The 26,553-nt window shown below is 41.3% G+C and overlaps 1 protein-coding gene across 1 annotated transcript in view; it reads right to left on the bottom strand.

Annotated features, from left to right (window-relative positions):
- Positions 1–26,553, bottom strand: part of CHST9 (carbohydrate sulfotransferase 9) — a 201,167-nt gene that overhangs the window by 20,705 nt on the left and 153,909 nt on the right. The window contains exon 5 of the mRNA XM_007455366.1: positions 725–755. Within this exon, the coding sequence (XP_007455428.1) occupies positions 725–755 (31 nt within the window). The remainder of the gene's footprint in view (positions 1–724; positions 756–26,553) is intronic.

Here is a 26,553-nt window from a genome sequence, read left to right as displayed (position 1 = left end):
ATATTTTGCCATAGGCCAGTGTCTGCATTCCCTGGGTCTAGTGACACAGGCAGCACTGGGAGAAACTGCAGCTCAGCTGGCCCGTGGGAAGAGGGTGGGATGGTGCAAGACAGGCCGAACTTGGTTTGGATGTGTGGCTACATGTCTCAAACCCCTTAAACCGTTGTACAGAATGACTCCATCTACTGGTAAATATAAAAAATGAATCAAGAAATAGTGAGGCAGGCAGGAAGACACTGGCTAAATGTGGGTAGAAATCAGAGACCAGAATGGAAAATCCACTTGTACGTTTCCACTGCTAAGGGTTTAGCTCTTAACTTGTCTGGGAGGGAGTGACTGGGCGAATTAGAACTTGGGAAAATCACAAAGGAGAGTCACCTTAGTTAAGGGAGAAGCAGATAAAAGTATCTATTTGCAGCCATGATAGAATCAAAGAGAGATCATGATACGCTCCGAGGGATGCTTATGTCAGAACTGGCAGAGCCCACTTCTCACTGTTTCCCACCCTTGGGGAGGATGGTGAGGAGGGAAGGAATGAGGTGAGGGAGACAAGGAAAGTGTATGATCGTTTACAGAGGATCGGTTTATTTGTTCTCAGAACCAATAACACGCGTATTGCTCATACCCAAGAACTAGCAATGCCCCCCCTTCTAAATATTTACAAATAATTAATAATTTTTAAAGCAAAATTCTACATTGCAGTTTATGAGAAGTGAGGAAATACCTGGTTGGTGATATGGTCCTGGATTTTTTCTCTGGTCACTGAAAGAGAGAGCAAAAAAGAAATTCAACATGAAAGTATGAAAAGGAATAAAACACTGTACTGATCTCGCTCTGTTCTCACTCAAAACTCCAAAAGAACTCTCCAAGCAAGAATGTGTATCACAATAGGGACATTTATAATCACTCCAATAATTGGGATGAAGAAAAAAGTCAAAACCGAAATAAACCACATTAGGCAAAGATAACAGAAAATGGAGTGGAAATCCGGGAAGGGTGATACCAGAGAATGTACTAAACTTTGGCAGAGAAATGGTAAAGAGATGAAAGGACCAAAGAAAGATTTGAACCACAGCCAGTCAAGTCAAAGGTTTACAAACAATGACAACCTGTTCAAGCATAATATTAACACTGAACTCAATGAACCTTGAGGACCAGGCGAGGAGATTTAAAGTGGTGGATGGCAGAGGTGCTACTTTTCTCTGACCTATGAAGATGATAAAGACGTTCTTATGTTTTGGTACTGGCAGGGACTAAAGTACAAACCAGCAGTCCTATGAATGGTATCTTGGTCAGGACAGAAACAAATCAGAGTAACATAACATATGAAAAGCAACACAGGGGTATGAATAATAAAGACTCTAAAATAATAAACCTCAGTCATTGCGAAAATAGCCTAAAAGTGATCAATATCATGTGTCTTACATACAAGGGAAAAAAATCCTTAGGAATAATAAGTAACCAACAAACCATCAGGAAAGAGAGGAAAGAAGACATTTTGTGGCCCTGCAGTTATTTCGTGCTTGTGAACATCTTGGTGTGATACGTACACTTTATTAAATGTGTCCTTTTAAAATTTTAATTAGGATGATTGTGTAGTGACATGCATTTATAAGAAATAATACAGACAGATCCCCTGTACCCTTTACACGGGTAACATCTGGAAGATCTATAGTACAATAATATCACAACCAGGATATCGACATTGACATAGTTGAGATACGGAACATTTCCATCACCACAAGCGTCCCTCACGTTGCTCTTTTATAGTCACATCCATTGTCCTCCCGCCTCCACCCTCTTCTTAACTCCTGGCAACCACTAATCTGTTCTCCATTGCTATCGTTTTGTCATTTCAAGAATGTTGTGTAAATGGAATCATGCATTCTATAACCTTTTGGGATAGGATTTTCTCACTCACCATAATTCTCTGGAGAGTCATCCAGGTCTCTATGTGCATTCCTGTGCGTTTCTACCTTTTTATTGCTGAGTAGTATTCCATGGTAAGGATATACCAAAGTTTGTTTGGTCATTCACCTGCTAGTCATTCACCTGCTAGGACATATGGCTAGTTTCTAGCTATTGTGGATAAAGCTGTTATCAATATGTATGTACAGGTTTTTATGTGAACGTAAGTCTTCATTTCTCTGGGATAAATACCCAGGAGTGCAATTGCTGGGTTGTATGGCAGTTGCATGTTTTGTTGTTTAAGAAACTGTCAAAACTGTTTTCAAAAAAAAAGATTTGTAATGAATAAGTGATATTTACCCGTCAGCTGAGCAACTAATAATGAGTATATCTGGAAATTTTACTAAGTGTTCAGTACCAGGTTAAGTGTTACATGGGATGCAATAGAAGAATAAGGAGTCCAGAGGATGGAATGGCTCTGTTGAGTGGGATCTTAAATCTAGTCACTGTCATGAAATACCAGGGGCCAGTCTTGGAGTTTCTAGATAATAAGAACCAATTTTCTTCATTTTTTTTTTTTAACTGTACTGCCCAATCGGACTCTCTTGATACGTTTTAATATTTAGATTTCCCTTGTCAGATAATATGCAGAGTGTTTAAAGAAGACTGTTTAATGGTTTGTGGGAAAAAAACTTGCCTTTTGAATTAAATCACCAGTATGGCCAAGAAGAGGGGGAAGAACATTCAGGAAGGAGAGAGCCAGCAGGTCCAAAGCACAGAAAGGAAGCCAGCATGGCCGGAGGAAAGTAAGGGGAGGCCAGCGTGGTGTGAAATGAGGCAAGAAACATAGAACCATGGTCATGTAGACCGTTTGGGGAAGATTTATGATCTTCCCCAAAGTAGAGGAAAGTCAGTTATTAAGGGGGTGTAGCCCAGGATGTGAGTAGGGGCACTGGAATGCCTTGGTCAGGCGTGCATTTTCAGAGGACCACTCAGGGCTGGTTGCTACCTGGGGAATAGACTGGAGGTGACGTCAGGGGCAGCAGTAGCACAAAATCTTAGTTCTGTTTCCTTAGGAACCAAGGGAAATCTGAAGGAATTCAAGTGAAAAATAAGAGCCCAAACAATCAAATAATCATAACCTAATCACACAGCAGCCCACTGGAGTCTAGAAAACGGAGTAGGTGACAACCTGGCATCTAACTTACAGCTCTGTCATTTACTAGACGCTTGATTCAGGGCCAGCTACTCAACGTTCTGGTCCTGTTTGGCCATCTATAACAAAGAGTTAACAGTATTTACCCCTCTCCAGATTTGTGAAGATTAAATGAGTATGAATTTTGCAGGCAAAGGGTGAGGGAAGGGCATCCCAGGGGGTTGGGACAGGAAGAGTAAAGTCTCAGAGGCAAGGAGAGGATGTGTCTGGGTAAATTGTGAGACATTCTGAGCGGCTTGTATAGTATAAGCATACATAGCACCGCAGGTGGGAAGGAAGGGTGTGGGAAGAAGATGAGAGGCCAGCTTTGGGAAAGATGACTTGAGAGGTGGGGTGGAGGATGGATTGATGGGGTAGAAGAGGACGTGAGAGCAGCTACGAATCTGCTCCTCGGAAAAATGCCCACACACAGCAAAATGGGACAATGCAGGAGGCTAGGAGACCTCTGCAGCCATGCACTGATTTGCAAGGATCTTCAGTTTCAAGTCTTTTTTGAACAGCAGGCCCCAACACATGCAATAAAAATTTCTCAGATTCCAGCTCCTCTGGACCATTTTTTGTCCCTCACAACTAGACTCATCAGCTGTTCAGGCATTTCCCTAACTTAATGAACTGAAAGTATGAGTTCAATGTCTAATATATTTATTCTAAAAGAATATGATCCCTTCAAGATGGCAGATACCTCCTGAATGCTGGGTGTGCAAAGACGCACACAGCAGGGCACCCACCCTCAAGGTCAAGGTCAAGTGGGAGGGAGAGAGAGAGGTAAGTAGAGATAAGTGGCAACAGTGCATTTTAAGTGTTTTAACAGAGTTTTATGAATGACACCGTGTGAGAACACAAATGAAGACCAACCGGTGTGGCTGATCTTGGGGAACAAATAGGTTTCCAGGAGAAATGTTGCCAACAACCACTCTTATCCTCCCTTTTGGCTTATGCAGAAATATGTCACGAACAACCAAGGACCACCCATTTTTAAAAAATATTGATTGATTGATTGATTTGGCTGCTTTGGGTCTTAGTTGCAGCACGCGGGATCTTCTTTGTGGCATGTGGGATCTTTCATTGTGGCAGGCGGGCTCTTTGTTGTGGCACACGGGCTTCTCTAGTTGCGGCACGTGGGCTTCACTCTAATTGTGGTGTGTGGGCTCTAGAGCACGTGGGCTGAGTAGTTGCGGCATGCGGGATCTTAGTTCCCCGACCAGGGTTCGAACCTGTGTCCCCTGCATTGGAAGGTGGATTCTTAACCACTGTACCACCAGGGAAGTCCCAAGGACCACACTTCTTATTGATTTTTTATTGGCCTTTTACTTCATGGAGTTTAAGAATATCTTCTGGATATAGGCATGTTTGAACAAATTCTTAGAGAGAGGATGAATACAAGAGCTTAAAAAAAAAAAAAAAGATGAGATAGGACCTATCCTTGGGATGTAGGAATCGGAATAATGAGCAGGTGGAATTTGAATCAGATCTTCAGAAATGGCTAGAATTTGGAAGGCATCATGAGAATGACAGCTCTGACTAGAGGAGAGGGTCTTGGGAGAAATACTGTTGCCCAGGGTGACCTGGAAACAAGTCAATTGCCTTATGTTTGCAACAGTAGACAATCTGGGGGCAATGACGGTTTCTTCAGCAGAGGTGGAATATGAAGGAAAATTAAACTGGTGAATACATTGGACAGAGTAGGGAGAGCAATTGGAGAATACATAGGGGGCTTTGATGGGTGGGTAAACTAGGTGATGGATTGGGGCCTAGACCAGGGAGGTCGAAACGGGAAGGAAGAGAGAGAGAGAGAAAGAGAGAGAGAGAGAGAGAGAGCGAGGAAAATCAAAGGAGCGCATGGAAGAAATGTTTGAGAGAAATTGGTAACAAATGGATAAGGGGAATAAAGATTGGAAAGAGTCATATCTGGCTCATTTAGTCACTTAATCAACAAATATCTGATCAGCTACCATATGTCACATATGGATACTAAGCTCTGGGGATTCAACCGTGACCATCCCTGGCTGCTCCCAAAGAGCTTGCTGGCTTGGTTCCCTGCTTTTCTGACATTGTCTACTTCTGGACTATAGTCTACTTTTAGCCTTATCCATTCTGTAGCGATGCTCAAGCTGTTTTGAAGGTACCGCATGTGAAATCTTAAGACAAGGAAACGAAGGTGAGGTTACGAATCTCTTCCTCTTTCTTGGAGTGCACATACACCCATTGTATTTCTGTGTATTTCGTACGGTAATTTGATATTCTACAGCTGCCAGATTCTGGAATATCACATCTCCCCTCCTCTCCATTAAAGCGTATTTTAGGAAGGAACATGACAATTTGGGGAAGAGGACCAATATGGTGATCTGTAACAGGGCAGATCTGGCAATTTGGTGAACTAGGGCCCTGTCTTTATCTTGCAAAAGAGCACAGACCTGTAAACATTGCTTATGCAAAGGCTCAGGGACCAGGAATAGTTCAAGGGAGCCAAAGACGGGAGCAGGGGAGAGGTTTCAGAGCAGTCCCTGGGCAGGAGGGACTCAGTGTCTTCAGAATCTATGTACAAGTCATGCCGTCTCTTTAGAGCCACTGCCTTGTTGCAGCCCATCAACAGCTCTCCCCTGGATGGTGACATCAGCCTTTTGCTGGTCCCTGCTTCCACACTTGCTGTCCCTAAACTCCTTACTACATCCTATTTGCCTTGCCCCATCTGCTTCTTGCCCATCTTTCCAACCTCGCCTTGATTTCCATTCCCTCTTCCTTTCCACCCTCCAATCACTTTGGTCTTATGTGAATTTCTGGTCCTTTTGACCTCTGGTTCTTTGTGCATGCTGCTGTCTTTCCAATTTGACAGGGCTAGCTCTTTCAAATTTTCAGGTTTTAGTTTAATATTAAGGCCATAGGGGTCCTTCTCTGGTCACCTCATCTTCTCTTGTGATTCTTTTTTGTTTGTTTGTTTGTTTTTCTGCGGTACACGGGCCTCTCACTGTTGTGGCCTCTCCCGTTGCGGAGCACAAGCTCCAGACGCGCAGGCTCAGCGGCCACGGCTCACGGGCCCAGCCGCTCCGCGGCATGTGGGATCTTCCCGGACCGGGGCACGAACCCGTGTCCCCTGCATCGGCAGGCAGACTCTCAGCCACTGCGCCACCAGGGAAGCCCTTCTCTTGTGATTCTTGATCTCAGCCCTTCGTTTATTTCTTTCCCAGCACTTACCACAACTTGCGATTGTTTTCTCGTTTGTATGTTCGCTCGCTTCTTTGCTCGTTTCTACTTCTATAGTGCGAGCTCCCTGAGGTCAGGAACCCTGCCTATCTTGTTTTTGCTCTTTTTAAATTTTGTCTTTTTAAAATTTTGCTATTTTCTGATTTGAGACTACAGTACATAATCCTTAAAGTTTTCAAGTAAAAATTCTGGCTATAACATTTTATTAATAAGACAAGATCTCTTATGAGGAAACTACATTTAAAAATAGGACAAGAAAAAGTAATAACCATTTTCATGAGGTGGCTGATTTTAATATAAGTGTAAGAGCACTAAAGAAAAGGTTTAATTTTCTGTATCTTATAGCAGTGGTTACTAACACTGAAAGAATGTGGGTCCCTTTAAAATATCAATAAAAATTAAAATATCATGACAATTGTTTATACTTTTGTTATTTATTAAAGATGTTTTATAAAGTGTCTATAAATTCGACACTGCACAAAAAAGGAATCTGTACCTTTTTTAAAAATCTATTTTCTTCTTCTATGTTTTATTTATTTTTTTAAATTGATTTTTTTAACAACTTTATTGGAGTATAATTGCTTTACAATGTTGTATTAGTTTCTGCTGTATAACAAAGCGAATCAGCTATACGTATATACGTATATCCGCATATCCCCTCCCTCTTGCGTCTCCCTCCCACCCTCCCTATCCCACCCCTCTAGGTGGTCACAAAGCACGGAGCTGATCTCCCCGTGCGATGCAGCTGCTTCCCACTAGCTATCTATTTTACATTTGGTAGTGTATATATGTCCATGCTACTCTCTCACTTCGTCCCAGCTTACCCTTCCCCCTCCCTGTGTCCTCAAGTCCATTCTTTATGTCTGCGCCTTTATTCTTGTCCTGCCCCTAGGGTCTTCAGAATCTTTTTTTTTTTTCTTTAGATTCCATATATATGTGTTAGCGTACGGTATTTGTTTTTCTCTTTCTGACTTACTTCACTCTGTAAGACAGACTCTAGGTCCATCCACCTCACTACAAATAACCCAATTTCGTTTCTTTTTATGGCTGAGTAATATTCCATTGTATCTATGTGCCACATCTTCTTTATCCAGTCATCTGTCGATGGACACTTAGGTTGCTTCCATGTCCTGGTTATTGTAAATAGAGCTGCAATGAACACTGTGGTACATGATGCTTTTTGAATTATGGTTTTCTCAGGGTATATGCCCAGTAGTGGGATTGCTGGGTCATATGGTAGTTCTATTAAATTGATTCTTGTTAGAGTATAGTTGATCCATCTTTTTTATTGTTGTATCCAGGGCCCAGTGCTGGCACACTCTAGGTGTTCAGTACAAATTTACAGAATGACTGACAGTATTTTCGGTCGGGGGCAGCTTGTACCAGTTCCCATATTTTAAGGGCAGCTGCTTCTGGCTCTTGCTCCCTAGTGAAAGGAAAGTTTCAGTGGTTAAAACTCACTAGATGGGGCTTCCCTGGTGGCGCAGTGGTTGAGAGTCCGCCTGCCGATGCAGGGGACATGGGTTCGTGCCCCAGTCTGGGAAGATCCCACATGCCGCAGAGCAGCTGGGTCCGTGAGCCATGGCTGCTGAGCCTGCGTATCTGGAGCCTGTGCTCCGCCACAACAGTGAGAGGCCCGCGTACCACAAAAAAAAAAAAAAAAACAACTCACTAGATGGATCACATGAAGGCCTGAAGTTGACTACTGATAAATTCTGGCCCATACCAAATACTTTGTTTTGTGATGGCAGCCATTTTTATATTAGCTCCCAATGGATTTTCAAGGATTTTAAAGTATCCTAGTAATAGTGATTATGTCTAATGTCCCTTTTCCCTCCTATTTTATACAACATCTGTAGCCTAGTAGCCTAGTAGTAGCCTAGTTCTGTATTACAAACATAAGTGTTCAAAATTGTGGGAATCGAAGTGAAAGACTGAGAATTAATTCTAGACAACTTACAAAACACCATTTCTATACTTTTCCTGAAGGTTAACAATATTTTAATTGTCCTTTTAGTTTGAATTTACCCAAATTTCCACCATTTTCTTTCACTAAACTACTATTTACTAAAATAGGGCTTCTTAGCATAGTTACAGTGAAGATTCAAGCTTCTGTTTAACTGAATTGTGGAGTTTGCAGAATTAGGGGCCTTCGGTGGTGCAGTACTGAGGTAGACTTGACCTGAGTGCCCCAGTTACAGGTAGGAACCCAACACACAAACTTGGGCTGTGTCTTGGGATGATAAGGCAGACACGTCGGATACAGTTTCCCTGGCAAAAGGTCACAGTGAGTCCAGGATTTGTGGTTTCTGTCCAAATAAGGAAGAGGTAGGTGATTTTAGGTGATGTAAGTGGCAGGGAACATAGCCATGTTTTGAAGGGACTTAGGGACCAGTTCATGAACGACTCAGGTAACAAGGTAGAAGCCATGCTGGGGACTGAAGGGTAAGGCAAGGGCTGATTTAGAAGGTAACAGGGTTGGATTCCAGTTCCTAAGGTCAGAAAGTCTGTTGAGGATCATGGGGAGTCGAGCCAGATGGACCACTTCTGTGAGATACAGACACTTAAATATGAGAAAAATCGTCTCCTCCCTTGAGCTATTAAAACACTAATAAATTAAAATATATAATTATATAATTATTTTGTGGCTCTAGTGGTTATGATTGCAGCTAATGATAATTTTTTCTCTTGCTCATGGATAGTCTTAGCCTGGTGGAGATGTAAATGTTCCCTGGCTGGGACAAGAAAAAAGGAGGGAATCCCACTTAAGGAAAACCTAAGTCATTCCTCAATTTATTCAAATCATATTTGAGAAAGAGGAATGGAATTTAGGGGATAAATTGTAACTGCATAAGCCATTGCTAATAAAAGATTAAGAAGTATGTGGTTTAGCATCTTTTAATTATTTTTTCTAGCATCTTGAATATACAATGTTTGAAATCTCTGGTTGGATCAACATTATTTTGCTGAGAGGTTTGTGGACTTTGCATACTGATTCTTTCCTGTTTCCAAGTACATTTGCTTTTAGGCTATTTTTATTCACTTTAAAGGAATTTTAATAACTTTCTGTTGACAGCATGGACAGCTGGTCTTGAGAATTAAAGAAAATTCACTTGCTGACTGAGGAAGGAAGTGACATCAATGAGCTTCTAAAGTCAGCCCAGAGGGGGAAATTGGCTTGTGAGAGAGTAGCCTTTCATGGCACTGTCTTTATCAAGTGATGCCTTGAGATGCAAATTGATGTATCAATCAAACCTATGGTGCCTACCTTCAACCAACTGAGTGCAAAGTGAAGGAACAATGCCCTGCAACACTAAGGAGGAAAAGGATGAGGCGGGTAGGAACCTAGGGACTAAGTGAATTATGGGAGCTAGTGATCCCCTCTCTGGGCTGATGCTTCACTCTCTGTCAAGCCTCAGTTTCTTTGTCTAGAAAATGAGTTTGATGTAAACTGTTGGTTGAAGTCAGTCCATTTCTGTGACAGATGGCTAATAAGATCATGTACTAATAAATATAGTGGAGACATGTTATCTCACGACTTTGTCTCAAAGAGTGCTCTCAATAGTTTTTTATCTCCCGCTGAGAGTGAGTTAGAAAGAGGGATCTCTAAGTGTCATTTGTAGCTACTACCTTGATTCCTTGATATTTCTAAAATTGGCATTCATTGTTTATAACTCTACTGCAGAAAAAGTCAGGCACCAAATGTGGACTTTAAGTAATAATGACCATACTAATAGCAACTATCACTGTCGTAATGACAAATGACTTAATTCTTCACCACCGTCAGAGACTTTGCCTCTGGAGCTGCAGTATCCATTTTTCAAAGGTAACTGTGGTGCAAGTGGAGTGCGTGTGTATGTGTGGGTTGCATCATGCGAGTGTACGTGTATGTGTGTATACACACACACCTGGGCAAAAATGAGGCAGAAAAGTACCTGGATACATTTTATGGTTATGAGCTGAAAAATTAAAATTGCTGATTTTTTATTTCTTAGCTCATTTTACAAAGTGTTTGAGGGGTGGCTCAATAACAGTTAAATAATCTGATTTTGAGTTAATATAGAGTCAAAAGGGGTTTTATTCAGCTCGTTGATAGATGCAATAATGTTGACTTCTTTTCCTTGTCAATAAACATATTTGGGGATTCAATTAAATTTTCAAAGGTCATGAGCTTACATATGTAACTTGAACCACTCAAAAGATACTGGTTAAGTAAAGAAAAGAGCGATGAGCTCTCAACAGCCAGACTTCATGTTAAAGGATTTTCAGATTATCCCCAAGCAAAACTCACTCATCTAATCCTACAGCAATATTTTAATGAGCATCTATTCTGGACCTTATGCTTGGTGTTCTGGAAGTACAGAAGTAAAGGAAGCAAGATGAGCACCCCCCAAAAATAAAAACATGAAGTCATGGAGCTGTAAGAGACTTACTAGTAAACTGCATAGGTAGTCAGATCAAAAGGTGTTTAAATCTTGATGTAGTAGAAATGGTGATGGGTTCACTTTCAGACTTTTCTAGTCTTGGCTTTGCCACTATTAAGCTGTAAGACATTTAGCAAATAACTTCACTCCTGTAGTCCTTGTTTTATCCTCAGTACCTAATGACAATGTTGCAAATACAGATGGTCTCTAAGTTTGTTTATAGTTTAAGTTCTTTGGCCATGAAAAGAATCAGGGAGATTGAAAATTTCCATAGAAGTGGCACAAATAAAAAAGAGGTCGTGTTTGGTGGGGGATCCCGAGGATGCTTCATGGAAGAGATAGCATTGGATCTGGGTAGTTATAGTAATAAAAATAGATTGGAGAAAAGGTATTTCACCTGAAAGGAAAAGCATGAGCGAAAGCGCAGAACCAGGAAATGCACGGGGTGTGTACGAGGAGTAGTAAATAGTTCTGCTTGACTGCAGTGAAGTCTGTATATTAGCGAGGTGTGTCATGGACCAGTATCGTGGAGAGTCCTAAATACTCCAGGAGAGATTTTGACATTTATTTGGTAAGGGAACTCTAAAACATTTTTGAGCCAGAGAGTGATGGAAACTGTTTGTAGAGGATGAATCGAACAGTGCTATGGCTTGAGCATGAGAGGCGCTGGTACGGAGATGGCATAATGTGGGTGAATGAGAGATACACTGTGTGAGTAGAATGGGACTTCATTCAGATGGGGGCTGGGGTGGCAGGGCAGGTGGTGGAAAGAAGGGAACTAAAGATGATCAAGATCTTGAGCGTGGTTGTTTGGGAGAAGACGCTCTTAATGCAAAGACGGAAACAAGGAAATAGGGCCAGTTTAAAGAAGTAAATTTGGCGAGTAATGGTGGAGGTGGAATGATTAGCTCCTTTCAACACTTGTTAGGTTTAAAATACTAGAAAGACATCCTGGAGGATGGCAGTAAGTGAGATCAGGAAAGAGGTCTATATCAGGCAACCTTCTGCAGAGAGATACCCAGGGAAGCTACAGAATGCAAGACTCTTTTTAAAGTATATACAGAGAAATAATGACCAAATTAGAACTTTGGGAAACAGGTTTTTTAAATTTATATTCAATGATGCCTCTTTAGGTAATGGAATGCAGATTTTACATCGTGTCTGTGGTGAACAAGAGATGCTGTCTCTAAACTATTACAAGGATTTACTATCAGGAACTAGCAAGTTAGAAGTTTGGTTTCAGAGCTTAAGTTCTCTCTGGTCCCGGATTTGAGTCAAAGGCTTTGATTCTGACACCAATTCCGTTGGTGTGTTTTTCCTTAAACACACTAAATAATTAACTGAATTCTTCACAGACACTGACTGGTTGTCCGCAAATTTAACTCACTTCTGACACCTACCTGCCTTGAGATAGAGTCAGATCCTACAGGCTAAGGGCTCAGTCCTAGATGCCTGCACACAAAGCCCCGCCCCTCGACACACACGTGCACGTGCACACACACACACCACACTTCAGATGCCAGCAGCAAGCCCAGCTTGTCCCCTGGGCTTCTGACCTACTGGCTATAGATCAGAGGTCCTCATGACCCTTTCCTTGCGTTTGATTAATTTGCTAGAGTGGGGCTCACAACTCAAAGAAACATTTTACTGACTAGATCACCGGTTTGTTACAGAAGGATATAAGTCAGGAACAGCCAATGGAAGAGATGCATAGGGCGAGGTATGGGGGAGGCACATAGAGCTTCCATGACCTCTCTGGGGGTACCATTCTCCCTAAACCTCCACTCCTTCACCAAACGGGAAGCTTTCTGAACCTCAACCCTTTGGGTTTTTCTGGAGGTTTCAGTACATAGGCATGGTTGATTAAATCATTGGTCATTGGTGACTGATGTCAATCTCCAGCCCCTCTCCCCTCCCTGGAGGTCAGGGGTGGGATTGGAAGTTCCAATCCTCTAATCACAGGGTTGGTTCTCTTGGCAACCAGCCTCCACCCTTAGGTGGGGTCCAAAAGTCACCTTATAAGATAACAAAAGACACCTTTATCACGCTCATCATTTAGGAAATTCCAAGGGTTTTGGTAGCTCTGTGCCAGAAACTGGGACAAAGACCAAATATTATAGATCTATTTCTTATTGTAAATCACAATATCATCAAGGCAAATCGCAAGTTCTAGTAAAAGAAACTTAGGCCGATTTCCTTATTTATAAACTGAAGCTTATGAAAGTGTGGGACTTTCCTAAGGACACCAACCACACAGATTTTAGCAATGGTCAAGAGTGGAGGCTAAGCATTCAGAATGTCTGGGCTTGACTCTCAGTTTCTCTCCTTTCTGTCTGGGTGGCCTTGGGCAAATAACAACCTCTGTGAGTTTTCTCATCTGTAAAATAAGGATAACAAGTATATTATAGGATCATTTTTGGTAATTCAGCGAGTTAACAGAAAGGGCTTACTAGCACAATACCTGGCATCTGTAATGACTCGTATGACAGGAGGCTCCAGCTAAGGATAATAAATCCAGATTGTTTACAACCCAGACGGAAGCTGTTCTTCAATGTGGTTAAGAAGAGTAACAACAACTTTCAAGACAGCCAAGTATCCTATTCTGGAATAACCAGGGAGTGTGGGAGAAAACTAGGGATAATATGTATTTTCAGTGTCAAAAAAATGAAGAAGAAATTTAGTCCAATTTAAATGATTAACAAGTAGTCAAACATTTAAGAACTTTAGCTTAGCCAATTAATAAAAATGAAAATGCTTGGAATCCTGTTTTCACCTTAAGGCATAAATGCACAGGCATATATCCAAGTCCTGCTCTTGGCTTCCTGTCCCCAGCCTGCCACACGGAGGCACAGGACAACGAAGCCTGCAGCTTTCCCTCCAGTGCGGGAGGGGTAGAGGGACCAGCTGACACAAGGGACTTCCCTCCAGAACTGGGGGAGTCAGTGCCTCTAGTGAACGAATTCTCATTCTCCTGCAACACATTCTTTGAGAAGAATGTGCGCAATTTCCTGGTCACCTTTTGCTGCTTCTTAGGGTGAACTACAATATGGCACCTGACAAAGACTCTCTCCTTGATCAGACTTTAGTCAGGTTCCTTTGACCCTGACTTTGACCCCTGTCCAGTCTTCTGCCAGCCTTGCCCAGTCTTAGCAAGAATCCTGCTAAGAGTAAGAGTCCCTCCACACTTGATCTGTGATCAAGTTCCTCATCCCCCACCTTTGATGTGTAAGTCTTTGGTCATCCTTTAGCAAGAATTCTGTTAGGTCAGTTTAGCAAGAATCCTCCTACCCTTTAAGGTCCCCTCTTAGTCATTTTCCATCCACTTACTCCACACTACTGCTCTTTGGCTGTAAGTCCCCACTTGTCCTTGTATTTGAGCCCATCTCTCTCCTCTGTTACCTACCCCTATTGTGACAGTCCTGAATAAAGTCTTTACCATTTTAACAAGTGCTGGAGATTTTTTCTTCAGCACACCTAACATTTTATCATTAAATTCATTTCTTTCTTTTATATCCATTATGCTGTGAAAAATGACCGAGTTTTATTAATTCTTTATTAAGTTTGCAGATCCCATGTACCCTCAACTTTTAATTATTCCTGGTGATGTCTTAAAGCCTTAGTATGCAATCAGGGAAACTGTAAATGACACAATCGCTCAGTTCCAGACCCTGGACTTCACAATGTCATTTACAGTAGGGTCCACAGTCTTATTAAAAGTAAGGTCCTCTGCCCCGCCCACCTTTGGAAGTAGCAGGAAATGCTAGCTTATTTTTGAAAACTCAAATTATTTTTGAAATGGATTCCCCTTTTCCTTTCAAATTCAAGCAAGATATTTTTAAAAAAACACTGAATTGGGATAGCTGATTTTTTAAAGGTAATTTTTAGAGTACTAGAGACTACAGACAGTATATATGGATGTTTTTTCAATTACCTCATTTCCATACATCAACCACTACCCACTCAAGGCTAGAACTAGCTAAAAGGATTGCTAACGGGCTGTAATTGTTAGTCAATCTCCCAGCTCTTTGTACATCATGTAAACATACCTCCAGAGCGGTTGTTTGGATTGAGTAGGTTACAGTTCTGTCGAGAGAAGTGAAGGCTGTGCCTTTGTCAGTGGTCCCTCTGTATGATCAGTGGGTCACGCCATGGCACGGGGACAGCCTGTGTTTCAGGCGGCAGAGACCGAATGTAAACAGACAGCTCTTGGTAGCTCCATGTAACATCACTTTTCCCAGTATCAATGCACCAGACATTGTCCTGGACAATACCCACAGGAGAAGACAGACTCGTGATTTTTATGCTTTTATTTCATCTCCCTTACATTTTGGTATATTTTTTGGCACTTGGGGAATTTTGCCATATTTGCTTATACATTTCGGAGGTTCTAAGTATATTCTAATCACCCCTCCCTGCCCAAGGTAGGGGGTGAGGGGTGAAGGGGAGTGGGGAGGGTGGTAGAGTAGCATAGGGAGGTCTCATAAAATCAATTCTGTGGTGGGAAAAGGTAGGGATAAAGATGAACACGATCTATGGTTGTATCATATCAAATTCTTCTTTACTCAGATACTTATTTATTTTACATCATTAAAATTAATTAGGAGGAAATCATTGACGAGTCACTTGAATTATAATTGATTCCTAGCTTCTTACTTTTTGTGAAAAAAGATTTTTGGGTTTTAAAGCTCACCATTTTTTCACTTAGCAGGCAAATGTGTTGCTTATTCTGTTTCACAGTGGTGACAGAATCATTTTCTTTTGTTTTTTTTTTGTGTGTGTGTGGTACACGGACGTCTCACTCTTGTGGCCTCTCCCGTTGCGGAGCACAGGCTCCGGACGCGCAGGCTCAGCGGCCATGGCTCACGGGCCCAGCCGCTCCGCGGCATGTGGGATCCTCCCGGACCGGGGCACGAACCCGTGTCCCCTGCATCGGCAGGCGGACTCTCAACCACTGCGCCAACAGGGGAGCCCTTCTTTTGTTTTTCTTTCCCCTTCCATTTGGAAAATGTATATCTCTGATTAAATTTGGTAGTCCCCATAAAAGTAATAATTTAAGTAAGTAACTTAAACTCGTGAATCCCTAAACCATTTTATACACTAATTGTTATACAATTTTTTTTAATTTTAAAATCTCCCATTCTTCTTGTTTTCCTTGAAAGAATAGAGAGCATAAACCTTCAGAGTTTTATGGTAAAGGCAAATAATACTAATTCCACTAGAGTGCTATACTGAGAGCTAACATTACTATAATTCTTCTTACATTTAAGCACACCCAAGTGGCATAAATAAGAATTTAAGCTGCTGATTTATCTCTCCTACTGTTTTGCGCATTCCATCCTTCTCTGTTAACGAAGTTAAGGTCAATAATATTTTGGTAGTTTGAATCACCAATCACAATCTTATACAACTAGAAAATCCTTTCTCCTTGACTTTGATTAAATTCACTACTTATAGTAAATTTTTTTTTCTTCCATTAGAAAATATTTGCATAATAACATGATGCTGGTTCTTGGCTCCAATAGCTGGATCAGGTTATGTTTCTTCTTTAACAACCCTGACTCTGGGAAGGGTCCATTTCATTATTTATCTTTATGGTTTATATTCCAAGAACAGAAAGCATCACAGAGTAATTATAAGCCTAACATCCAGCAGATTTATTGTTAGTAGTAGTATTGGCATTATATTTTGAAACTTTTTAAAGTATATTGTAAGAAAAAGAAAATAAGTAAGTATATTAATAGTATTAGGAACTCAAGTTTTCAGTGTAAGAAAAAAGAGAAGGGACAAAGGCAGAGGAATTCTAAATTTCAATGGAAAACATATAAAGGAATCATTTAGGGAAAACTACTTTTTTTTTGGCGGTACGCGGGCCTCTCACTGTTGTGGCCTTTCCCGTTGCGGAGCACAGACTCCGGACGCACAGGCGCAGCGGCCGTGGCTCACGGGCCCAGCAGCTCCGCGGCATGTGGGGTCTTCCCGGACCGGGGCACGAACCCCTGTCCCCTGCATTGGCAGGCGGACTCTCAACCACTGTGCCACCAGGGAAGTCCCCCCAAAAAACTAACTTTTTCACAGCAATGAACACACCCAACACCCAGGTCTTAGTTTCTATGTGCTATTCCTCACTAAAAGGAACCAGTGCTCCTTAGAGAAGCTGATTCCAGGGCTAGGGCAGAGAAAAAATATCTTTTTGCTAGCAATCCAAAGAAGTACTCAAAACTAATGAGGTCATACCAAAGAGACTCAGGAACTGGCTTAAACAGTTTTTCGCTGTCCACATTAGGAAAAATGCACACCAAAAAGAAGAATGATTAGAACTGATAGTAATAGATTTCATAGATGAAAATCAGCGAGCTCCTAGTGATCTTCCAGCCCAAGGAAAAGGGAGAGAAAGCGAAAAAGGGAAAGTTTCTTTATTAAATAATATCATCTAATAAACGTAGAGGAAGTGACAGAATTAAGAAAAAATATTTAAAATTTCCAATGTTATAACTGATTCAGGCGGGAATTGTTAAAAGATTCTCAAGCAGAATATTACTACCATGCAAAATATTATTCCATGGATCTCTCAGTAATTGAGAAGGAAAAATGTACTTTTAATATAGAGAAATCTGTTGTCCACACTTTGAATAAAGTGATCAAACTTGGCATCACTACTAGTGGAAAAGTGACAACACAATATGAGGTATCAGTGCCAAAAATGTCCAACCTGGTTTCTGGACTAACTGTCAGTTTACTGAGGAAAGGAACAATTTAAACTAAGCTATGAGGAATGCTCAGAATGCAGGCCATCCTAGAGACAACTGACCTGGACTCCTAAACAATTTAATGTCATGGGGAAAAAAAGGACTAGGATACTATTCTAGATTACAAAAGAATAAAGAAACATAGAAACCAATGTTTGAACATCGATCAGATCCGGGTTGTAGAAGATACTCTTGGGATAATTGGAGACATTTGAATATGGACTTGATATCAGAAGACGCTACAGAATTATTGTTAATTTTCTTAGGTATGAAGATGGTATTGTTATGTAGGAGAACGCCCTCACTCTTAGGCAATATGTGCTGAAGTATTTAGGGTGAGGTGTTATGATGTCTGTAACTTCCTCTTAAATGTGTATGTACATATACACAGAGTGGGGGGCAGTAAATGAGGCAAAATGGCAAAATGTAGACAACTGGTGAATTTTGATGACGGCTATTTACGTGCTCACTGTACTATACTTTCAGCTTTTCTGAAAGGTTTGAAAATGTTCGTAATACATAGTTGAGGTAAAAAAGAAGAAAGCAGCAATTGAATTCAGTGCTAAGGATGGCAGAGATAAGATCCGAAAATTTCATTTTTTGACCAGCAGTGAGTAAGAATAGTTTCTAAAGAATGGTGGGAGCTGAGCCCAAATGTCAGTTACTTTGGAGGTGAGGAAATGGAAACAGGAAGCAAGGACTCCGCATATGAGAAATCTGAATGAAAATGAAAGACAAAAGATTGAGTTAATGTAGAAATATTAATGGAACCAAAGGACTTAAAAATAGCTCTGGCCGAGACCAAGGAGCCAGATGACAAGAGGTTGAACATATTGGAGACAGACCTGGAAACTTTGAGCAACAGGTCCTGGTTGGGCAATTGGGCAATATATCCAGAGCAAAGGATTGGCTTTGACCTGGAGGAGGAATGCACATCCTCTGATACTGAAGGAAAGGGGTATGGAGGGTGTAGAGTGAGTTTGTAGGGCAAGTGAGAAGTTGAGGGAGTGCATGCCTGTGGCTACCATTTCCTCAAAAAACCTGAAGCAAGGCAGCCTGCAAAAAGTGAGAAGAGTGGATTTAAAGATGATAGTGAAGGGTTAGAATCATCATCAATGGGAATCAGAACATTGGAATACTGGGTGATGTAAACACCCTCCTCATGTTGGAGAACATGATTTCTAAGTGGCATTCATCAGCATCGCTGTGGAATGTTCTCCATCTTTCTAGCAGGTGATGTGAAAATAGAGGGTACAAGGGCTCCATGGTCCTGAGGAAGGGGAGATCTGAAGATGGACATGAAGGCTTGGGATAGATTAAGAAAGAAGGGGGCTCAAAAAAGTGCAGAGAATGGCAGCTTAAATGGCAGAGATATCTATGAGGTCAAAGAACAGTTAGGTGGGCAAGAAGTGCCCTGAGATAATAACAGCAAGATGCAGTCCAAGATCTTTAAGTTTCTAGTTTTTGAAGTAGAGCAGTCATAGGTCAAGGTCAAGTTGTGGCCATGGGAGCTGGTGGCTGAAGTTGAGCAGAGATTCAGCTCTTGGTTGCAGTGAAGTGGCCCCAGAACCACAGAGTGTGAGAGTTAGATGCGCACAGCCTTTATTCCAACTTCTATCAGAAGAAGTTTGAAGGCACTTTTGTCAGTGCGGGGTCCAATTTTGCTTTCCTGCCATTTAAAAAAGTGTGCTTTACTCAAATTTTAATTGTTTTCCTTAATTTATTTTTTTTCCAAGTTAGAGGATTGGAAAAGAGTCAAACTGAAGCATGAATCCCCCTTCTAGGGTTTGCTCTAAGGAAATCCTCAGGGCAGTGTATGAAACTGGGTCAGCCTGTGTGTTCCAGGCTTTGCAGGAACGAACTTGAGAACAACTTTTGAGAACCTCAAGCAGAATTAGTGAAAGAAGTTCTGGCAAAATCTTTCAGTGGGATTCTTAGGTAGCCAGTCAAAAATGATGAAATGGATGTAGTTAATGAAATATGAATATATCTAATGAAAAAAGTGAGTTACAAAGCAGTATTTATATCATGAGCCTATTTCTGTTAAAATGTTTATATTTTTATGAAAAACATTATGAATCTCTGAGCGACGGATTCATGGATTCTTTTCTCTTTTCATTTCTCTGTACATTCTAATTCTCTACAAGTTGCATTCCTTGTGTAACAAAGAAGCTTGAGTTTCAAATACATTGAGAATGAAACATAAGTAGCCTATTACATGACTGTGTTAAAAACTTTATTGTCGGGAACTCCCTGGCAGTCCACTGGTTAGGACTCCTCGCTTCCACTGCAGGGCGCACGGGTTTGATCCCTGGTGGGGGAACTAAGATCCTGCATGCTGCCCGGTGCAGCCAAAAGACAACTTTATTGTCTTATTTATTATTCTTAAATCAATGTTTGTTGTGAAAAATTTAGACAATCCAGATAAAAGAAGTAACAATAATTACTTGTGATCCTACCACCTATAGATAAGACCTGTTAACCTTTGTGGTGCACCCTCCCAGGTATTTTATTTTTATTCTCTCATGTTCTTGGATTGGAAGAATCAATATTGTGAAAATGACGATACTACCCAAAGCAATCTACAGATTCAATGCAATCCCTATCAAATAACCGATGGCATTTTTTACGGAACTACAACAAAAAATCTTAAAATTTGTATGGAGACACAAAAGACCCTGAGTAGCCAAAGCAGTCTTGAGGGAGAAAAACGGAGCTGGAGGAATCAGACTCCCTGACTTCAGACTATACTATAAAGCTACAGTAATCAAGACAATATGGTACTGGCACAAAAACAGAAACATAGATCAATGGAACAAGATAGAAAGTCCAGAGATAAACCCATACACCGGTGGTCAACTAATCTATGACAAGGGAGGCAAGGGTATACAATGGAGAAAAGACAGTCTCTTCAATAAGTGGTGATGGGAAAACTGGACAGCTACATGTAAAAGAATGAAATTAGAACACTCCCTAACACCATACACAAAAATAAACTCGAAATGGATTAGAGACCTAAATGTAAGACCGGACACTATAAAACTCTTAGAGGAAAACATAGGAAGAACACTCTTTGACATAAATCACTGCAAGATCTTTTTTGATCCACCTCCTAGAGTAATGGAAATAAAAACAAGAATAAACTAATGGGACCTAATGAAACTTCAAAGCTTTTGCACAGAAAAGGAAACCATAAACAAGACAAAAGACAACCCTCAGAATGGGAGAAAATATTTGCAAACGAATCAATGGACAAAGGATTAAACTCCAAAATATATAAACAGCTCATGCAGCTCAATATTAAAAAAACAAACAACCCAATCCAAAAATGGGCAGAAGACCTAAATAGACATTTCTCCAAAGAAGACATACAGATGGCCAAGGAGCACATGAAAAGCTGCTCAACATCACTAATTATTAGAGAAATGCAAATCAAAACTACAATGAGGTATCACCTCACACCAGTTAAAATGGGCTTCATCAGAAAATCTACAAACAACAAATGCTGGAGAGGGTGTGGAGAAAAGGGAACCCTCTTGCACTGTTGGTGGGAATGTAAACTGATCCAGCCACTATGGAGAACAGTATGGAGGTTCCTTAAAAAACTAAAAATAGAATTACCATATGATCCAGCAATCCCACTACTGGGCATATACCCAGAGAAAACCATAATTCAAAAAGACTGATGCACCCCAATATTCATTGCAGCACTATTTACAATAGCCAGGTCATGGAAGCAACCTAAATGCCCATCAACAGATGAATGGATAAAGAAGATGTGGTTCATATATACAATGGAATATTACTCAACCATAAATAGCAACAATATTGGGTCATTTGTTGAGATGTGGATGGATCTAGAGACTGTCATACAGAGTGAAGTAACCCAGAAAGAGAAAAGCAAATATCGTATATTAACGCATATATGTGGAACCTAGAAAAATGGTACAGATGAACCGGTTTGCAGGGCAGAAGTTGAGACACAGATATAGAGAACAAACGTATGGACACCAAGTGGGGGAAGCCGCGGGGGCATGGGGATAGTGGTGTGATGAACTGGGCGATTGGAATGGACATGTATACACTGATATGTGTAAAATTGATGACTAATAAGAACCTGCTGTATATTAAAAAAATGTGATCAAATGTATTCTATTGGAAAGAAGCAAAAATAGACCCCAAAGAAAACCTAATCTAAATATACATTACAAAAACATTTTTGTTCACTTACAGAATATATTATGAATAATCTTTGCCTGCTGCTAAACATTCTCAATCTATATCATTTTGAATGCCTACTTGTATGTTTTTTAATATACCAAAGTTTCTTTAGTCCCCCTCTTGAAATGTTTATTCTACTATCTTTGTTTTGGCGGGGAGAGAAACCTATTATATGAAACGTTGAGAGGGGTGCTCATATGCATGTACCTTTGAGTACATCTATGACTTTTCCCCAGCACAGTTCCTAGAAGTGGAGTTGACAGATTATAGCTTTACTAAGGGTCTAATACTAATACTAAGAATCTTCCTATAAGCCTATTTCCCAGCCCTTCTGTCAACTCTGAATTTTAAAAAATGAGAACAACTTTTTAGGAAGCATCCTGTTTACGCAATCCAATTGTTTTGACTTTGGTTCATTTTTTACTAGTGAGGATGAACATTTTTATATGTTTAAAGGGCACTGATATTTCTTCTTCTACTCATTTCCCTAGCTCCCTTTTTTAATAGAGCATTTCTCTTGTTAATATTAATTTTTGCCTATCACACATTTTGTGAACATTTTTCCTAATTTGTCATTTGCCTTTACTTGTTTACGATGTTAAGGCAATAAAAGGATGAGGTAGTGATTGCAATGGCTAGTATTTAGGGGGCCCTTACAATATCCTAGTAGCATTCCAGGCACATCCCATGCCTTGTCCACAGTCTGACTGAGAAAAGGCTATTGGTATCTCCAGCTGTGCCGATGATGCAGACTGAGGCTTACAGAAGTTAATGTGGGGACTTCCCTGGTGGTCCAGCGGTAAAGAATCCGCCTTCCAAAGCAGGGGAAGCAGGTTAGATCCCTGGTTGGGGAACTAAGATCCTACATGCTGCGGGGCAACTAAGCCTGAGTGCTACAACTACTGAGCTCGCGCGCCTCAGCTAGAGAGAGAAAACCTGCACACCACAACTACAGAGAAGCCCACGTGCTGCAACGAAAGATCCCGCATGCCTCAGCAAAGACCCCACGTGCCGCAACTAAGACCTGACTCAGCCAAAAAAAATAAATAAATAAAATAAATATTTAAAAAACATTTATTAAAAAAAAAAGTTAATGTGGCTAAGACCACAGAACTGGGTAGTGGTGAGCCCAGCCTCCAGACTTCTGAGGCTGCCATCATTCCTTTCCTGGTTTCTGCTGTGAGTGTCGTTCTTGGAAAGACATACCTCTGTGTAGCTATTAAAAATAATAAAGTCAAATCTGTACGTAATGATATAGAACAACATCTTCACTGTGTTCTCAGAACAGTGCATATAACTAATCTGCTTTAAAAAGTACGTGTATTTATATATAAATAAAGAAGTCAGAAGAGATACACTTGAACACTTTGCTACACGTGGGGCTTGCTAGGAGAGGGGTGATATTCACTGTTGATTTAGACACATCTGTTTTTTTTTAAAAAACTTTTTACTAGAAATGTCCTTCATCGATCTCAAGAGAGCGATATTTCTGTTTGGATAAGAAGGCATAGCCGAGGCTTTGATATACCTTTTTTTGCACATTAGGACAAGTGTTCATTCCTTTATCCGTTCGTCTGTTTCCTTAACCATTCCAGACACACTTGTGTTTGAAAGTCTACTTTGCGTTGATCTTGGGCTGGATACGATGAAACAAAAATTGAGGATTGATCCATCTCTCCCCATAGTCCGGCAGGGAGACAAACACAGGAGAATTCCAGTGTGATACTTGTTATACTTGTACTCTGTAAGGCAGAGTACAGTCAGGACAGTGGGGAAGGAGGGCCAGTGTTGGCCAGGGGGTGGCAGGAAAAACTTCTCGAAGGAGGAAGCATTTAAATGGAGGTAGATGTACTCTTAACAGAACTCTCCCTTTCCCCTCCTATCTCTCCAGCCTGGGATGGTAACAACTCTCCCATCACTAAGCTGCGGTTACTCCTTTACCTCTGTGGTCCGCTCCTTCCCCCACCCCACATTTTGGAAGCAGTTCCTTTCTAAATAGTTCCTCTTTAACTTATCTCAACCTGAGTGTGGCCTCTGTTTCCTTTGGGACCTTACTGATACTTGGTGACTTTTGCGTGAGGGCATCTGCAATCCAGCTGGGCATTGATGGGGCTGAAGGATGGCAGCATCCCTTGGGGTGGCTGGCATATCACCTGGGCACCGGGATCAAGGCCACTGCAGCAAATACCTGTACAGGTGTCTGATAAAACGAGGAGAAAACTGGCAAGTGGTAGACGGTACTGTGTTTGCGTCAGGTAGGACAAACTCTGAAGACTTCTAGAAATCTTTATTGAGATGGGATGGAGCTGGAGAAACATAAACTCAAGAGCTGATGTTTTTAGGGAAATACCCATCACTTAGATGAGGAAATCAAGGCTTCAATAAGTTGATTTACTCATTCATTCATTCAGCAAATACTGAGGGCATATTAAGTACCAGCCACTTTGTTGAGGATAAAGAGTGAGCACAGTGAACCCAAACCCCTTCCGTGACGGAGCGAGATTCGAACCCAGGCTGGCCTAACTTTATACACAGTGTGCCTGCCGTGGCCTTGGGCTGCCTCCTTTTAAAGTATCTGACAAAGTCTCACTTGGCCAAAACATCACTTCAAAGACCCACTCCTCTGCCACTTCCAGGGACACCACAGACCGAGGAGCTGCTTCTGTATCTTGTCTTCCTCTAGACGCACACTTTTAGTTAAGCCTCAAAGTTTCTAGAACCCTGCAGCCTGGTAAGTCATTACTGGGACTAGACGTAAAAGCTGCTGCTCCTGCCTATTACTGAGCCATTGGGTCTGTTTGTAAGAACAGAGAGAATGAAAAGATTACCTGCCTACAAGCTCCCCCAGCTGTTCAAATGGAAAAACTTCACAGAGCCCTAGGGTGCCGGGCGGCACAGATTCCAGCTTGTAGTTTTAAAGAGGATTAAATAATAATAATAATAAGTGAAACAACTCTTTATGCGTCTCCTCATATGTAAGCACCTATTACAACTCAAGGAATATCCTGTAGCCCCAGAATGTAATGATTAGGGGCACAGACAGGGTGTCAGACAGACCTGGGGTTCAGTACCCATGCTTCTATTTACCAGCTGTGTGACCTAAGACAATTTACCTAGCATTTCTAAACCTTGATTTCTTCCTCTAAAATGGGGTTATCAGAATAATGCCTCCCTCATGAGGCTTTCCTGAGGACTGAATGATATAACGCATGTCTCATAATTAGCACAGTGCCTGGCACATAGTCATTCCTCAATAAATGTACTCACTATTACTATGTGCATTATCTCTTTGACTTACTGCAACATGAGGGAGGGAAGGGGGAAATGCTTACACGATCCAAGTACCTGTAGCCAGTGCAGCAAAGTCCTAGTTTTATAAGAAGAAAATTTTAGGTAAATTGAGAGAGAAACCACAAATTACATTAATATCAGAGAAGCAGAACTGAGATCTTGACGCAACTAACACAAGTCTGACATTTACTAAAGTTGCAAAGCTCTATAAAAACTGGAGACCAAATCTAAATCCATATCATGTACTTTACTCCATCACTCACATTTAATTTAGCCACTCAGAAATTAGTACAATAATTTATGGATCTACTCAGAGGCAGCTCTTTTCTTATGTTTCAGTTAACCCCCTAACAAGATATCGTTACATAAAGTGTCCATTCTTTCTCAACCGCCCATCTGGTTACTGGACTGGTACTTTAGGAAGGACAGGCTATCTCTGCTTCGGTGTGTTTTGTTCTGTTTGCGTCAGTATCAGGCAGGGGGCGGGGAGAAGTCACATTTTTTCTCCTCCAGAAACAAATATGATCATTTTAGATTTCAAATTTCTTTTTCCCACTTAGTGCACATTAATTATAGGTGTTTTCTTTTTCTTGATGCATTTGTAGTAAGCGAGAAAATCAAAGCCAGGCCCAGAGTATAGTAATGGAAAATCTAGTGTTTCTGATGGCAGAGCTTCTCAGGCAGGGCGCCGTGAAGAGGAAACATCTGTGCCAGGATGCTGACCCACCCCCACTCCCAGGCCTCAGGTCCCTTTGCCCGCCCCCTCCAGTATCCCCGTCTATCTGCTCACCACCCAAGTGCATGTGCATTCCACACCAGTACCACCGATAGCAGGTGTGTGGCGATAGGAAAAGGATGGAAAGCCCTGTCTTGGAGAAGGGGAAACTTTGAGCAGTGCCCTTTTAGGGCAAAGGAATTGTGCAGGGTTGATCCTGTATTTCACAGTGGTGCACAAGGTACCATCATGGGAAAGAAATGATGCAGCAAACCAATGTGCAAGAAGAGGTGTAATATTGGAGGTCTTTTTCCTTCACGGCCAGAGGTAAGGCCAGGTCAAGACGGCAGGCTCTTTGGTCTAGAAAATAAGAGACACATCTCCTTTTGTCTGTTCAGAATAGTGATCTGTTGTCTCCCTTCATTACCTGTAATTGGCCAAAGTCAGCACCTTCTTGGGAAACATATTAAACAATGTAAAACTTAATGCAAGGACTCACTCCCAGTTAACAGCACCGGCCAGGCATTACTTGGGTTTAGAATTTTCACTGTGGCTGGACTATGGCCCTCAGGTAACGTCACCTGGTTGGTGGTTCACAGCCTGAAGCGGCATTGGGCAACTTGCCTTGGGTTTCACAAAAATCCTCATCTTAGGTAACATGTCCTGGTTCCCAGGGAGTGTTATTTCCACTTGCAAGAGCAGTCTGTTTTGGTGGGAGGGCCACCAACTTATAATTACGTGAAGATTTGTGTGTGGAAACATGAGTGAACTGATGACACATTATCCGTTTACTTCAGTGGTGTTCTGTGCATTTTATAGACCAGAATGCCG

Source organism: Lipotes vexillifer, unplaced genomic scaffold (assembly GCF_000442215.2).
Source record: "Lipotes vexillifer unplaced genomic scaffold, Lipotes_vexillifer_v1.1 scaffold1018, whole genome shotgun sequence".
Classification (NCBI taxonomy): domain Eukaryota; kingdom Metazoa; phylum Chordata; class Mammalia; order Artiodactyla; family Lipotidae; genus Lipotes; species Lipotes vexillifer.
The sequence above is the reverse complement of the archived record's forward strand: the minus strand, read 5'-3'. Positions and strand labels throughout refer to the sequence as shown.